This window comes from Eufriesea mexicana, unplaced genomic scaffold (assembly GCF_001483705.2).
Source record: "Eufriesea mexicana isolate 0111107269 unplaced genomic scaffold, ASM148370v2 scaffold10819, whole genome shotgun sequence".
Taxonomy (NCBI): domain Eukaryota; kingdom Metazoa; phylum Arthropoda; class Insecta; order Hymenoptera; family Apidae; genus Eufriesea; species Eufriesea mexicana.
In genome coordinates this window covers 386,724-401,171 of record NW_016918457.1, presented here as the reverse complement: position 1 = coordinate 401,171, position 14,448 = coordinate 386,724, and the positions used below count along the sequence as shown (strand labels likewise).

The 14,448-nt window shown below is 29.1% G+C and overlaps 2 protein-coding genes across 3 annotated transcripts; both read right to left on the bottom strand.

Moving 5' to 3' along the window:
* Window positions 1-1,760: 1,760 nt before the first annotated feature.
* Window positions 1,761-4,452, bottom strand: Hpr1 (THO complex 1-like protein Hpr1). 2 transcript variants are annotated; one of them, XM_017908442.1, is made up of 8 exons: window positions 4,417-4,452; window positions 3,647-4,339; window positions 3,326-3,573; window positions 2,779-3,078; window positions 2,559-2,708; window positions 2,334-2,481; window positions 1,998-2,234; window positions 1,761-1,916 (listed from the first exon to the last, which is right to left on the bottom strand). In XM_017908442.1, the coding sequence occupies exons 1-8, from the start codon at window positions 4,450-4,452 to the stop codon at window positions 1,761-1,763; spliced, it is 1,968 nt and encodes a 655-aa protein (XP_017763931.1). The 2 variants fall into 2 exon arrangements, with proteins under 2 accessions (XP_017763931.1, XP_017763933.1); XM_017908444.1 differs by having other exon boundaries at window positions 1,998-2,231.
* Window positions 4,453-8,898: 4,446 nt separating this feature from the next.
* On the bottom strand, window positions 8,899-13,835 carry Smurf (SMAD specific E3 ubiquitin protein ligase). Its single transcript, XM_017908437.1, has 13 exons — window positions 13,687-13,835; window positions 12,720-12,758; window positions 12,537-12,645; window positions 12,331-12,464; window positions 11,986-12,250; window positions 11,445-11,908; window positions 11,107-11,356; window positions 10,860-11,029; window positions 10,290-10,480; window positions 9,811-10,208; window positions 9,280-9,740; window positions 9,004-9,194; window positions 8,899-8,922 (listed from the first exon to the last, which is right to left on the bottom strand). The coding sequence occupies exons 1-12, from the start codon at window positions 13,751-13,753 to the stop codon at window positions 9,007-9,009; spliced, it is 2,736 nt and encodes a 911-aa protein (XP_017763926.1). The 5' UTR covers window positions 13,754-13,835; the 3' UTR covers window positions 8,899-8,922; window positions 9,004-9,006.
* Between the last annotated feature and the right edge of the window lie 613 nt (window positions 13,836-14,448).

Sequence of the window (14,448 nt, the reverse complement as noted above, 5' to 3'; positions counted from 1 at the left end):
CTACGCTTTATACGAATTTTCGTTCTCTCTTTAAGAAATAAGACTGATCGTCTAGACATCGTTCATCAGTGTTCCATATCGATTACTCGCCTGTACTCTTAATCCGTCATCATTGTCGAGCGTTGGAAAGAACTTGACATCATAGTTTCTTCGACGTATGTAAGTCAACCATCTCGACGCTATTAGGAGTTCCCTACGTCACGATAAACGTCCAGTACTTAGATCGTTGCTATGAGAGAAGATTCTTCGAAGCGTGGCCCAAATGTTCGCCACTTGAGTCATAATTTACCGTTAAAGGATTAATGAAAGAAGTAAAAAGAAAGAAAATAAGAACGTAAACTAACAACTGCCCTACGACCTAATAAAATGTCGGAGTTCATATCCGCAATTGAATTGCATTTACACTTTAGCCAATACATATGAGTGTGTATGTTAGATGTAAGAAACAAATCGATTATAAAAGGATTCCGTAAAAGATCATTGAGTTTCTTGCATTCGGAATCCGGATTTATGCTCTGTGTATAATTCGCGGCGGACGCGTTTGGTGCGATAGTAATTGCATGAATGTTGAAATTACAGGCCCACAAGCAAACAGTATGTATATGCGAGGAAAGGATTATTTAGAAATTGGATTAACAGTTGTGAACAATTATGGAATAAGCTTCTGAAACTGTTCGGCGTATGTGTAGCAATATTTTATAACTTACGTATAGTTCTTGTTCGAAAAAAAAAAAAAAAGTTACCACTCCGCGAGCTGTCGCTGTCTTAATCGTCGTTGGCCTCTGCTTTTACATCGAGCATAAATCGAGTCTAAGTCAGTGTCTATAATTCGAAGATACGATATATTACTAACGTTAAACTAATTTATTACGATTAAGTAGAGAAAACGTCGGTCTATACCTTTAGGTTGTCAGCATGCTTGTTGGCGAATCGATTTCGTACCGAAAAATAAAGAAAGAAAATTCCCTCAATGCCGTAATGTAGATCTTGACGTACCGATATAAAACCAACTATCCTTCGATATAGTTTGCACCGACGACCGTTTTAGTTCGAAATTTTGTATAATTTGTACACTTTATTATTGTCTTTCTAAATAAAAAGCGGAAAGTGCATCTAATGGGCTCTTGAATCGAATTGAATTTATCGATACCATGTAATATTTCAATACTCTAATTAAGATGAACTTGATAATTGATTGATCTAATATATGCACGTTATGTTTAAACCAGCAAAATGATTTCTCACTAAAACATGTATGACTTATTTGAACAAAAAAATATGTATAGACTACTTGAACTTTCAGATGCGTATATTTAATTTTGAACTTTATTTGAGTAAAAGAATACTTACTATTTAATTTGATAAAAATCACTTCACCTCCTACTTTAACAAGAAATTTTTTTTTAACTGAAAATTTTTAATATGATGATTTTTATTAATGCTATACTGCGTATACTCGGGAGTACCAATTATACCATACTCCGTATTTCCAGAAATGATTACAACACAATGATACCATTAAACGTAAGTACATTATTCATATATTTCTAAATCGCTATTTTAGTTATGCTTGTTTAAAGTTAGTTATTGTTAAAACAAAATATATAATGTAATACTATTTAAAATACAATATTAATAAAATTTTAAATTAGGATTCATAAAAGAACATCATTAGGAAAATTGTAAAAGTTTAATTCCTATAGTACTATACATTTTTTAAGGTACATTTTTGTTTTTATAAATATTCCATTAAGAGACAATTAAGATTTTAAAATAGCTAATGCTTCCGTAAATTTTAAACCTTCTAAAATATATGCTAAATTTTCCATCGACGCATCTACATCTTCTTCTGCCCAAATTTCCAACATATTTTTACATTGCTCATATGGTGTTGGTTTTCCTTGGAAAAACGTAATCTAAAAAAAAAATACATAACTGCAGTATATGACTATTTCTACTCTTTATGCAAGCTGGATAATATTATAAAATTTATTTACCTCATCACTTGTGTAACCAAACTTAGCTGCTAATTTTTTCCAATCATTTTTCAAAATTTCTGACAGTTTCGCCACCATTTCAGGGGTTACTTTCGTTAATTTTCGTCCTTTGGAATCTGTATTTTCGACTTCAACTTGTTCACTTTCTTGCTTTAGGACATCTTCATTAAATTCTTGATCATTAGCTTCCTGTGGTGGAGTTTCTTCCGTTTCTAACTTTGTATCCGACTGTGTCTGCTTTAAAAAGTAAAGATTATAGAACTTAAAAATTTTAACTTTTCAAATATAAATGACAATAGAAACTACAAATTAATGAAATAAAAGTATTATACTCACTGGACGATCTTTAGCAATTTTTTTAATCATTGTTTCGAGATATTCAGGAAGTTTATTAATAGGATAATTCCCATGAACAAAAAAATGGGGACTACGTCTAGCTAATAATCTCAATGCCCTCCAACCAAAGTTCCCATCATTTACTTTTCTGTAACAAATAAACAAAGAAAATTTACCTTAATAATTAAATTTAATGATATGATATAAATAATGGAAGTACTTTACTTGTATTCATCTTCTACCATTGCATTAGGATCTAATTGCACAATAGCTTCTTCAAAGTATGTTTCTAAAGATGGAAGAAAATCTCTATCCTTGGATTTACATGCTTCAAGATTATTGGGACACAGATTCCATAATTTTGTGAGTTCTGGACTACAAAATAAATAAATTCACTTGCATATCAAAAAGAAAAATAAACAAAATTCGTCAAGTGGTTACTTACTTCCCCATATGGTACTTTCCAATTGCTTGAGCATCTCTAATAACATCTCCAATTCTACGTCTTGGTCTCTTTGCTTTCTTTAATTCTTCTATGTCAATATTAGACTCTGAAGCTGGTTTTTTGAATGGCGGACATCCCTCATTTTTCCAAGCATTCCAATGCTCTTCACGTTTCAATATATTTTTAACAGTTTCAGCAAATGTTGAACCATCAGGAGGAGTTTCTGTCAGTAAAGCATACACTTGCTCCGTAGTTGCTTTCACCCAATCTACTTGGTCAGGCTTCAATTCATGTGTTTCACTTAAAAAATACAAAAGTTATTGAGACTCTGAGATATATATAACATGAAACACTATTTAAGGAAAGCAGACCTTGTCTCATAGCCACTGGCAAGGAAGCTTTGGAAAACAAACATCGTTTTATAGCTTTCAAAGTTGTTTTACTAATGATTCATTAAAAATGTGCAATTCTATTGAGAGGAATTGTGAATTCATTTGTAATAAAATACAAGTATACATAAAAATGTATAAAAATTACAGATACTTACGCTTTAAATTTAACAGTGCTATTAAGATATTGGAAAAGAATGAGAAACTGCAGCAATACATATCGCCTAAAATTTGAATCAGATAATTGTAGCTCCAATAATTTCTGATTTGTCAAATATTTAGCAAAATAAGGGGTTTCTTTATGAGATCCTTCAATGGAAGAATCAATTTTAATACATGTTGAAGGATAATTGCGTTGTTCTTCCAATTTGAAAGATGAAAATGCTGATAGCACACTTGAAGCATGCTGTGAAATGTGAATAAAACATATAAAATATATTTGTAATAAAAAGATATGGCAATCAACAATGTAAACTTACTGCTGAAAATACTTTCCAGTGCATTTTACTATAACACTGATTAGGATTTCTAAAAAAATCTTGCAGTGCCCAAAATTTTCTATATAAATTATAATCAATTGGCACTTTAGTTTCTGATTTATCATCATCTTTAGTTATTTGTTCCATATCATCTCCCTCAGATTTTTCAGAACCAAATTCTGTGAAATTGTCCAAATTAAACTCACTAACAATATTAAGACCAGATCTCTCGGAAAAAGGAAAAAATTTAGCTAAAAATAAGAGAATTCTTCCACAAAATACAGTTTGTTGTGATCTAGATAATCTTCTAAGTAAATCATTGCACATCCTTAATAAATTGTTTTTACAAGCACTAAAGAACAAATCCTCTTTCCACACAACCACATTGTTTTCAACAAAAGTAAAAAGCTGTTCACATCTGTCAAGGGTCATAGAATCAAAAATGTCACCAAGTAGCATCACTGGCATACTTGCAGTTGCTAAATCTTTTCTGCATAATTCAATGCAGAATGTAATGTAAGTCTCAAGTAATTGCACATTACTTGATACATTTTCAGATAATATTACAAGAAGAGTATCCCTTAATGCTTGGTCGATTGCTGCTTTCCTATCATTATCATTTGAACAACGTTCTATACATTTCTTTTGAAATGTCTGTATATCTGACACTTTAAAACACTGTTGTAAATAATCCTGGAAAAGTACATGAAAATATTTAAAGACTTGAACTACATAACCTCAAAATTATTATCAATTATTACAATTCTTACACTATATTCTTTTCTTAATACTTCAAACATAGCCATTGTATAAAAGAAATTTATATAAATTTATTTTGAAATATGAACAATTTTCTTGTGCTACATATCAAGCATCACGTAAACTATCAACACGATTCGCACTTCTACCTAACGAAGTACGCGTTATATTGTGCTATTATATTACTACCAATAGTTCAACCATAATCACTAGATAACTTAATAATTGATTATCATAAATGTAAAATGAACAGATTGATGTAAATAAGCTGAGGAACAATATATTACATAATTATCTTACATTTGTACTTTTATATTCATTATTTTTATTTATCATTTAAATGTATCAACCTCTTTAAAAGTATCGCGAACTTTTATATTAGATTTATTTTACATATATGTATACTTACAAATTTATTATACAAAAAATCAATTATATACCAATAAAATAAAAATAATTTTATTTTAGTTGTTTCTATAAAATACTTAAAAAAATTGCTTTATAAACATTATTAAATCAGTACTTTAGACGTTTTACCTTTTTCAATGATAAAAATAATAATTTCATAAATATTAAAGAAAATATATGTATTATTAAAAAATATATTGTGAGCACTCATTTTTACTTACATACAATATAAAGACAAAATTAAAAATGTCATACTTTGGATATTTTATTAAAATATACATTTCATCCAAAATACAAAAGGAAAAGATGTATATACAATTGTGTTTCGAAGGTTCTGCGCAATAATGATAATAACAACGGTTATAGTAGCAATAAGAATAATAAAATAATTGCAGTGTAATAACGTATTCGCAATTTCTTTCAAATTTCGCGCATAGCTTGGTACAGAATTTTAAAAAATTCGTATATACGATCTTGAATAAACGATTCCTCATTTATATCGATATTCACCTGCTTCATTTTTTTCTTTTTTTCTTTTTTTTTTTTTTTTTGTGACAAAATAAGATTCCTTTCTCCAATCTACAAAATTTGCTCTTTTATGGATATTGATAAATAGTAGTAAAATATCCTGCTATTTGGTAGAATAAAATTTTATTATTGCCGAGCACAGTATATGATGTACTTAACATGGAATTCGAAATCCGGTCACCATATACCTTTATTAAGAACTTTAAACATTTATACAATTTAAGAGAGCATTTATACCCGTAGTGCATTAATAATTATTGAATTTAATTAAAATTACGTTCGCATTTAAAATTTCACGTCACAGTGACTGTTACTTTATATGATATGTATTAAATCATTTTCTAATTTTGTACCTTTCTTCTTTTTGTTTCTTTTTTTTATATACCAATATAACATTTAATATTGTAGTTTGTATAATGAGGCTGTTGAAAAGCTTTAAAAGCATTTGTATTTTATATCAATGAGCTATATGAAAGAGCAACAAAAACTTAATTGCACATTATGATATGTGGTTGAAAGTGTGAATAATTCTATTCATTCACATTAATTGTAAATTTAATTCTCCTTGATTATCCATGCATATAACATGTTTAAAAATGTTGAAGCTTTTTTAAGATACTATTTATTGCATTATTAATTTGTAGATCATTTATCTATAAAATATTTATGTGTTATTTCTTTGAGTATATACACACACATATATGTATACATATATATTGAATACATATGTATATCTGCTTCCTTTTTTCTAACAGCAAGAGATAATGAATTATAAACTGTTTCTAACACACGATAAATATTTAAAGATTTGAATAATTTAAAACATCTTTGGCAATGTTTGCCCAAATGGTGACCTTTATATCTTTTTATCAATTTCTATTTATTTTTCAATTATAGAGTTATTTATTCTATAATAAACTATACATACACTCATAAAATCTACGTTATGATAATTTTTAGGCATTTTCAAAATTAATAACTTTTTTTTTCAATTACATGCAATATTAATTTTTATTTCAAAATATGATGGGCATAAAATTTGTGTTATTTTCTCATTGACATTAATTCCAAGGTACTAGTAAGGCTTTCATTCCTCTCAGATGTGACAGAAGTTGAAAAAAGTTTAAAATACAACAGAATTGTGGGAGACCCTTATTGTGCTATCAATAATTCAATTTAACAAGTATTGTATGTAAATATAAGTCTTAACAGATAGATTTAAGTTTTACTAAAATTTGAATTAAGTCTTAAAATATTAATGTTATAAAATGAGAAAAATGTGAATTATGTTACATGATTAAATATTTTGAAATGAGAAGAATCACTCGAAAGATTTTTTTAATACTGTTTTACAATATTTTTTGAACACACAATAGTCATTTTATTTCTCATTTTAAAGTCGAATGATTGCTTTGTTAATATTACATCGTGCAAAGTGCAAATAATGATATATAATTTCATTTTATTATTAACTTTATTGATAATTAATAAAATTAATAGTAAAATTTATAATAGAAAGAAAGCGAGAAAAAAATAAGAGCAAAGTAATCAGACCGTATTTCAAAGCCGAAAACGGGTGATACTTTTGCATACCTAAATATAAAATACAACAATTTTTCGTTAATAAAGAAATTATTAAAATGAATATAAATATAAATCGTTTACAGTGTTTAAAAACTCTCAAGTAAACAATAATAATATTTAAAATAAATTTATCAAGGTGTCTCCCACTATTTCTTCTCCTTTCATGATATGTTTGATCACAGTTACGTGCAGAATAAAATATAATAATGCAATAATAATACGAAATGATGATTGGTGCTATCAGCCATTAGATATTTTTACAATAAAAGTAAATGCTAGAGGCTAAATGAAGGGTTCGTGCGATAAATAAGTGTCTCTACACTTTACTAAAAGTTAGTAGAGTATAGATTATTTTGTGAACTCGTATAACAAAGAGTCGATTCGAGTAAAACCATTTTAACTTTACATAAACTCGCCGAATAAACTCTTTCTTTAAATATGTGTTCAATTTTTTTAAATTAAAGCTAATGTACACAATTCACGATTTAGCCTACACTAGAACCGATGCGTTTTTATTGTGCAAAAGTCAAATACATGCCCTGCACATTATACGCTCGTGTTAACTTTATATTAAACACTATACTATTTACATTTTCTTAACGCATTCGGTACTATTGGTTCCTAAACAAGCAACAATGATCTTCAAGTATAATTCAAGTTGCGCTGCAATAACAAAATTTGCCGATTACATTACAAAGTTCCTCGAAGCAAGTGTTCATATACTAATAAAAGTAATTTTTAATACTGAGAATATGTATATCATTCTTCCTCATGGCAGAAAAAAGCACTTTGTATTTATGAATTTTAATTCTAATTAATATATCAAAATTTTCATAATTCATAATTCAATAGAACATTTTCTAGAGACTCTAAATTGATGTTACGAATATTTATATTTTAGGTCATCTCTATCTTCTTCGTATAATGAAAATTATAAAATTTAAATGAAATCATTATGATATTATTAAATTTTATGAATATTTATCAAATGTATTCACAGAGTTAGAAAAATTTTAACACTTGCATCTAAGGTCATGATACATATATATATACACAGATTTTGTATCTTTCTATCTGTAGTCACCATGACCAACTTGAAATAATACATTACAAAATACTAGATTCCCAGCACTGTTTTTTAACTGATATTTGACTATAATAGCATAAATTTGAGTATATGTTCTTATTTTGTTACTAAACTCTACTATTTAAAAGATTGTTAATATGGAATTATTAATTGACTGTGCATATTGTAATTACATTTGATTAAACAGAAACTGAGAGCTTTCGAGAATGAAATACATTGTCCTATTAGTTTAAAATTCATAAATAATGTATGATGCAAGTTTTTGTTATGAGATTCTTAAACAATTTATATACTTTTGTTTTTTTAGATATAAAATATTAATATGAACGCATTTATGATTAAACAATGTTTTTCACTGTGTGAAAGAATTCATTTTCTGTATATATTTGTGCATGCATGATTTTTTTACTTTTTATCATACCTTGAAAACAATGAAGTTAATTCTTTGATGGTGATCTTATAAGTAAATTATTGATCCTAGGGTTATGACGGAAAACATGATTAATATAAATAAATTAAAAATTTAGGCCAATCAAGATATTTACCTCAATGAAATTATAATTTTTGCACATCTTTATCAGTCACTGAATAATAAATAGTTAAAAACCAATATAACCAGAACTTCTGAGGAACCATTCATTAAAATGTTCATGGACGAAGTGTGTAAATCACAAGAGTGTTCACATACATAATGTACCAATCGACAATCACTTAGAAGTCATTACAACCATCAAGGCCATTCGATCATTTGTACAAAACATTGTCAGAATTATTTCTGACATTTTACGTATTAACATTTTCATTTTATAATACTAGCTTTTCCCATACTCTCATCAAATAACATCTCTTGGTACTTTAAAAGTTTATTTTTAATTTAACGACAGTAAAATCTGTCGGCAAATAATTCCTACTGTAAAAGGAATATAAGATTATTAATTATATATAAAATAAATATATTAGATTAAAAAAATTCAAATTCTGCTTTTTTTACCTATTATTCAACAGCGAAACCACAAGTTTCCTCAACTGCTTGTGTAAGTTTATCAAGCATTTTCTGATAACTGGGATAACTTTCTGGAATATCTATCCTATTAAAACAAGTATGCGCTTTCGGTAAATTTTCACTTGGCGCATCAACGGCATGAATTGTAAATAATCGTGGACCTGCGGCTCCTGTTGATCCTATTAAGATATATAAAAAAATATTAATGTATTTTACTAAAGAATGGCGATCAAACAACTAGTAATTTAATTAAATTGTATTTACCTTGTAAAGCTTTGAAACCTTGCAAAGGAACTCGAGAACTTCCAGTAACAAATTGAAGTAATCGAGCTCTCATTTCTTCTCCATAAGATTCCACTATTTGCCAAAACCATTTTACTACTGGTGTATCGGGTGTACAATGTTTTAATCGTGTGTGCATTTTCCAATCGTTAATATCAATAGTTCCTAAACCTCCAATAACCAATTCTAATTCTCTTTCATCAAATGGTCTCAATAGCTGAGGTGGAATTAGTTCATGGAATCCTTTTTGTAATGCTAGGAATTGTTGTTCAATTCCTCGCATAAAGCGATAATTTACGTATAAACGAACATATTCCTTTTTATTTTCTTCTGTTACCGGAATGTCTTTACCGCCTGGTTTAAGTTCATGATTTTTCAATACTCCAAAACTACTGTGTTCTACGGAAAACGTAGCATCCAACACTCCATCTATACTATTTTCTCTATTAACACAACGATAATTTTAGAAAATTTTCTGAAAATTATATATAATTCTTATTTGTTCTTACTTACAACATCCATGTAAGACTTCGATGTAATTCTGGATCAACTCCTTCTATATCAGTGAGAGTAATTGCTTTATTAAGCAACATTTTATAAAATGGAGTTGTGAAACCTCCATCTATATGATGACCGTGAAAAACGGCAATTCCTATTATCCTGCCAGCGAAATGGAAGTAAGACAAATGTTCTGGATTTATTCCCGAATCCGGATTAATTTGAAGTGTGTAATTGTCATCTCTTGAATATTGGAAAAGTCCATATTGTGGATTTAACATTTCGTGTGATAATAAGTATAACCATTCCCTTGCTACTCCACCATAATCTAAACCCTCTTCACCACGAAATTTTACCATGAGCCTTTTTCGCATGTCTTTTGGTCGCATTTTCATTATTAATCTATATGACTCCTACAAAGAAAATGTATATATATATTACAAAACTACTATTATAAATTTTACAAGTATCATTAATATAATTAAATACTATACTTCAAATATTTCATTTCTTGATACTTCGAGTCTACAGTGTCCACTTTGAGGTTGAAGTGCATTTAATTCTGCTCTTAAACACTTCAATTTTGCTACTAAGTCCCGTTTATATTTTGGCAGAAGCTCATTGTCCATTAATTCCTTTGGCAATTCTGATACAGTTTGAGCATTTTGAGCCGTAGTAGTCTCCACTAAAATAAATACTTTAAGTAAAAATGTAAATACACAAAGAAAACTTATTTTCATTTAAAAGCAATTACAATGTGTTTTAACAAATAAAATTCCCCAAAAATGGAAAGGCATTCTGCTGAAATAAGACTGATTAATAACAGGAACTAACCATCAAACAGATACTTATATAGAGATAAGATAAAATTGTATAATGCACAAATATGTTTTTGTTTTGTTTCTATATAGCATTAAATAGATTAACTTGTTTATAATTTAAACAATGCTGATAATATTAATATATCCTATGTTTTATGTTTAGAAACATATTTTATATTCATATTTTAGATTTATCTTTATAAATAACCATAATATTATCAAAATATGAATTATGAAACTTACAAGTTGGTGAATTATTATTACTTCCATTTTCTGTTCTTGGTCTTTGTTGAACTATATTGCATTGAATACTTGGTGATGCAGGTACCTCTACTTCTGCAGATTCACCTGCGGCTGCAGCTGAATTATTTGAACTACTCGTCGTTTGATTAGTTGTACTGTTTTGTCGCCTACTACCATAAAAATTTTATAAATGAAATTGTTTGTATCTTATTAAAATCTGAAATGCTTTTATTTACTAGTAACTTACTTTAATAAATTGCTTATGATCTGACTGGATAATCTAGGATCAGTAAATTGTGTAGTTCTGTTATTGTGATCTACAAAATAAACACGACCACTTAGAGTTTGTCGCATTTCCCATCCGCTCGGTAATGGTCCAAGTTCATTTGCCAATTCATTCGCTGGTAAATCGCGAGGTATTCTAGGATCATGCCAAGTAGATGAACCCGTTGGTACATGATAAAAATACACTTGACCTTGTTGTGTTTTCCTCATTTCTATAAAATATTCATTTATTTTTAAACTTTTTACTCGATTTATATATTTATTTTTCTACTCATAATATTTTTTAAAATTGACATTCACCATAGCCTCTCGGTAAATCTGGTGGTTGCGGAGGATCGTATCTCCTTTCGTTATTAACCATTAAGCTGTTTCTATTTCGATTACTTCGATTAGGCCTTCGTGGTTGAGCACTGTTAATGCTGCGATCTGGCCTAACGTTTCCATTCTGATTGCCATTTTGTTCATCACTTACTCGTACTGGTCGTCGTTCCCTTGACGATGCAGGGGTTGCATTTCTCGTATTATGTTGATTTTGTTGATTTCTGTTTTGTTGTTGGGTTGGTGTATTTCTTGGTGTATTTGGAGCAGAACTATCTCTACTAGGTGTCCTGCTAGGTGTTCCATCTCCATTCCATTCAGGTGTACATCTAGTAGGACTTTCAGCTCTTAAATTGGGAGGACTACCACTGCCGCTAGGAGATGTAGGTTCAGAAGAAGGTAATGGTGGTGGTTCAGGTGTAGTTGGTATTATACCGTTGGTGGGTCTATTATAATCATTAAACTATATGTAAGTTAATTTTGCATTGAAAAATTTACCATTTTTTAAGAAGCAGAAATTTACCGTGCATTTGGACGAATCCACTGTGTACTTCTGGTATAGTGATTAACATAATAAAGTCGTCCACTTCGAGTCCTTCTCTCTTCCCATCCATCTGGTAAATCAGTTGGACAACTCAAATCCCCAAGAACATCAACAACAGCATTATGACCCACTGTATTACTCACAGCACCATTGTGACCATCTCGTGATAAAAGAGATACTACAACTTCTCCTTTAACTACATCTGTATCATCTGAATGTGCTTTACAAAGATCTAATCGTTGATCTATAAAATAATTAAGTTGAAAAAAATTGATATGAAACTAATACTAAGAATTATACGATACTACAGAAAATAGTAATTACATCCTGTATCCTTGAGTCTTTGAATTGTATTAGATAATATTCGTACACATCCTAAAAATCCACCACCTTTCTTTTTATGAATTTTTTTATGATTCCAAACTGATATAGTAATGCCATCATCTTTCCCAATGTACCTACAGAATATTGGATATTTATATATTTGCTACATAGAAATTTGTTATGTATCATAATTGAAGAATAATTACAGGTCATAATGTTGATTCCACATAGGATCTAGCGTTGCTTTGCATGTGTGTGTACTATGACACTGACCTGAACCATCAACAGTTATTTTAGCAAAAGGATCCGGTAGTCCTGTAATAAATTTATTTATTTAATAAGACAATAATTTTTACGATTTCTTAATTTTTTAATTAAAAAGTACTCACGAAACAGATCTTTCCTGGCAAGATTACGGGCACATAAAACTGCAAAATTTATATAAAAAATATATAAGTTCATTTTAAATAAATATATTTCAATAGTCTGGATGATAATGATCCATAGGATAATACAATTAATAAAAAAATAATTTAAATAAAATATTCATTTATAAATACATTTACTTAGTATCTTATAAAAGATAACATCATAATATATAAAAATATTAATCTTATTTAATATCTTTGACACTGACCTATTAATTTAATCATTTGACACTTGTATGATGCACAATATTATTGAATAATAATAAATAATTCAACTAATTTAAGAAGGATTAGTAAACAATTTTTATTATAAATGTTGCACAATGAAACTATTCATAAATTGACATATTTACAATTGGCTTTATAGTAACAAAATAATAATCATACATTCGTTTAACGAATACTAAAGCTGTGCATCAGTACTAAGCGTCTGACATTTGTTAATTAGGCCTATTCACATCCGATTATAAGCTTGGCAATATTCTTCATTGAATCAATCAACAAAGAACGATTCCGAAATAAAAAAATGCTCGTAATATATCAAGTTCCTCGAAATGTGTTAAGTATTGAGAGAGAAACAAAGCGGGTGTAATAAGTTCACCAAAATTAACGTCTTCAGTCTACGGTCTCCCGGAGTGCTCACGGTGGGGTCTTGACCTCCGATAGGGAGTTGCCATAACCAAAGGACGAAAACCCTAGTCGAATCTTTTTGCGTATTTTTCTCTTATACCATTCAAGCAATACACAATATTCGTAACGTCGATTCTGATGTTACTTAAAAGTTGCCTATCTTAATGATTACAACAAGACCATATTAACGAACACATAACAAATGAAGGCACGGAAAGGATCACAACGCGTGTTGGCTATCGGCCGACTTTCACACTCCTCTCTTGGTAGATTCATCGTAATTTCTTAATAAACTCACTCGTCAAACGAATCTTCATGGCCCCGTTCCTCCTGCTGCCGCCAGGATACGACATTTTCACGCACATTTAACGCTTCTTACCGCACATCGGCACTCTAATTAGTAAATAAAACTGCTGCTCGAAGCGGCGGTGCAATCCGCACACACGCAACCATGCACGATCGACTATTGCAGCTGATCGACCTTACCGACCATATCGAACTCAAGTCCCTGTCTCGACTCATATCTCTCGAAACATATCGAAAACAACTACGACTTGTTAGACAGTTACACTAAAAGTAAGTTTTAATCTAAATTTTCTTTTATTTTATATTACATATTTCAACAATTTTTTATTTGTTACATTTATATGTAAAACTTTATACCCGAACATAAGTCAAATGTTTGTATTTATAAAACTATTTTCCACACGATATATCGTTCAATTTTTCAAAAAGTATTTAACGAAATTTAAATTTTAATCATATTTATGCAATCTTTTAATATACGTTATGTAATATCGTAATTATCACAAATGATTATTAAATAAGCTTGCAAACTTTTCGTTTATTTAAGCAAAAGTTTATGACATGATAACACGTGTGTAATATTTAAACAAAAATATATGCTTAACATACGGTAAATGAACTTAGTATAAGGATGAGTAAAATAAACATGGATCATATTTATTAAAGATTTACATTTCTTGACGTCATTAAAAACCTATAAATTAATGAAAAAGAAAATGGAACGAACGTCAGTGAGAATTGTTATAAAATAATA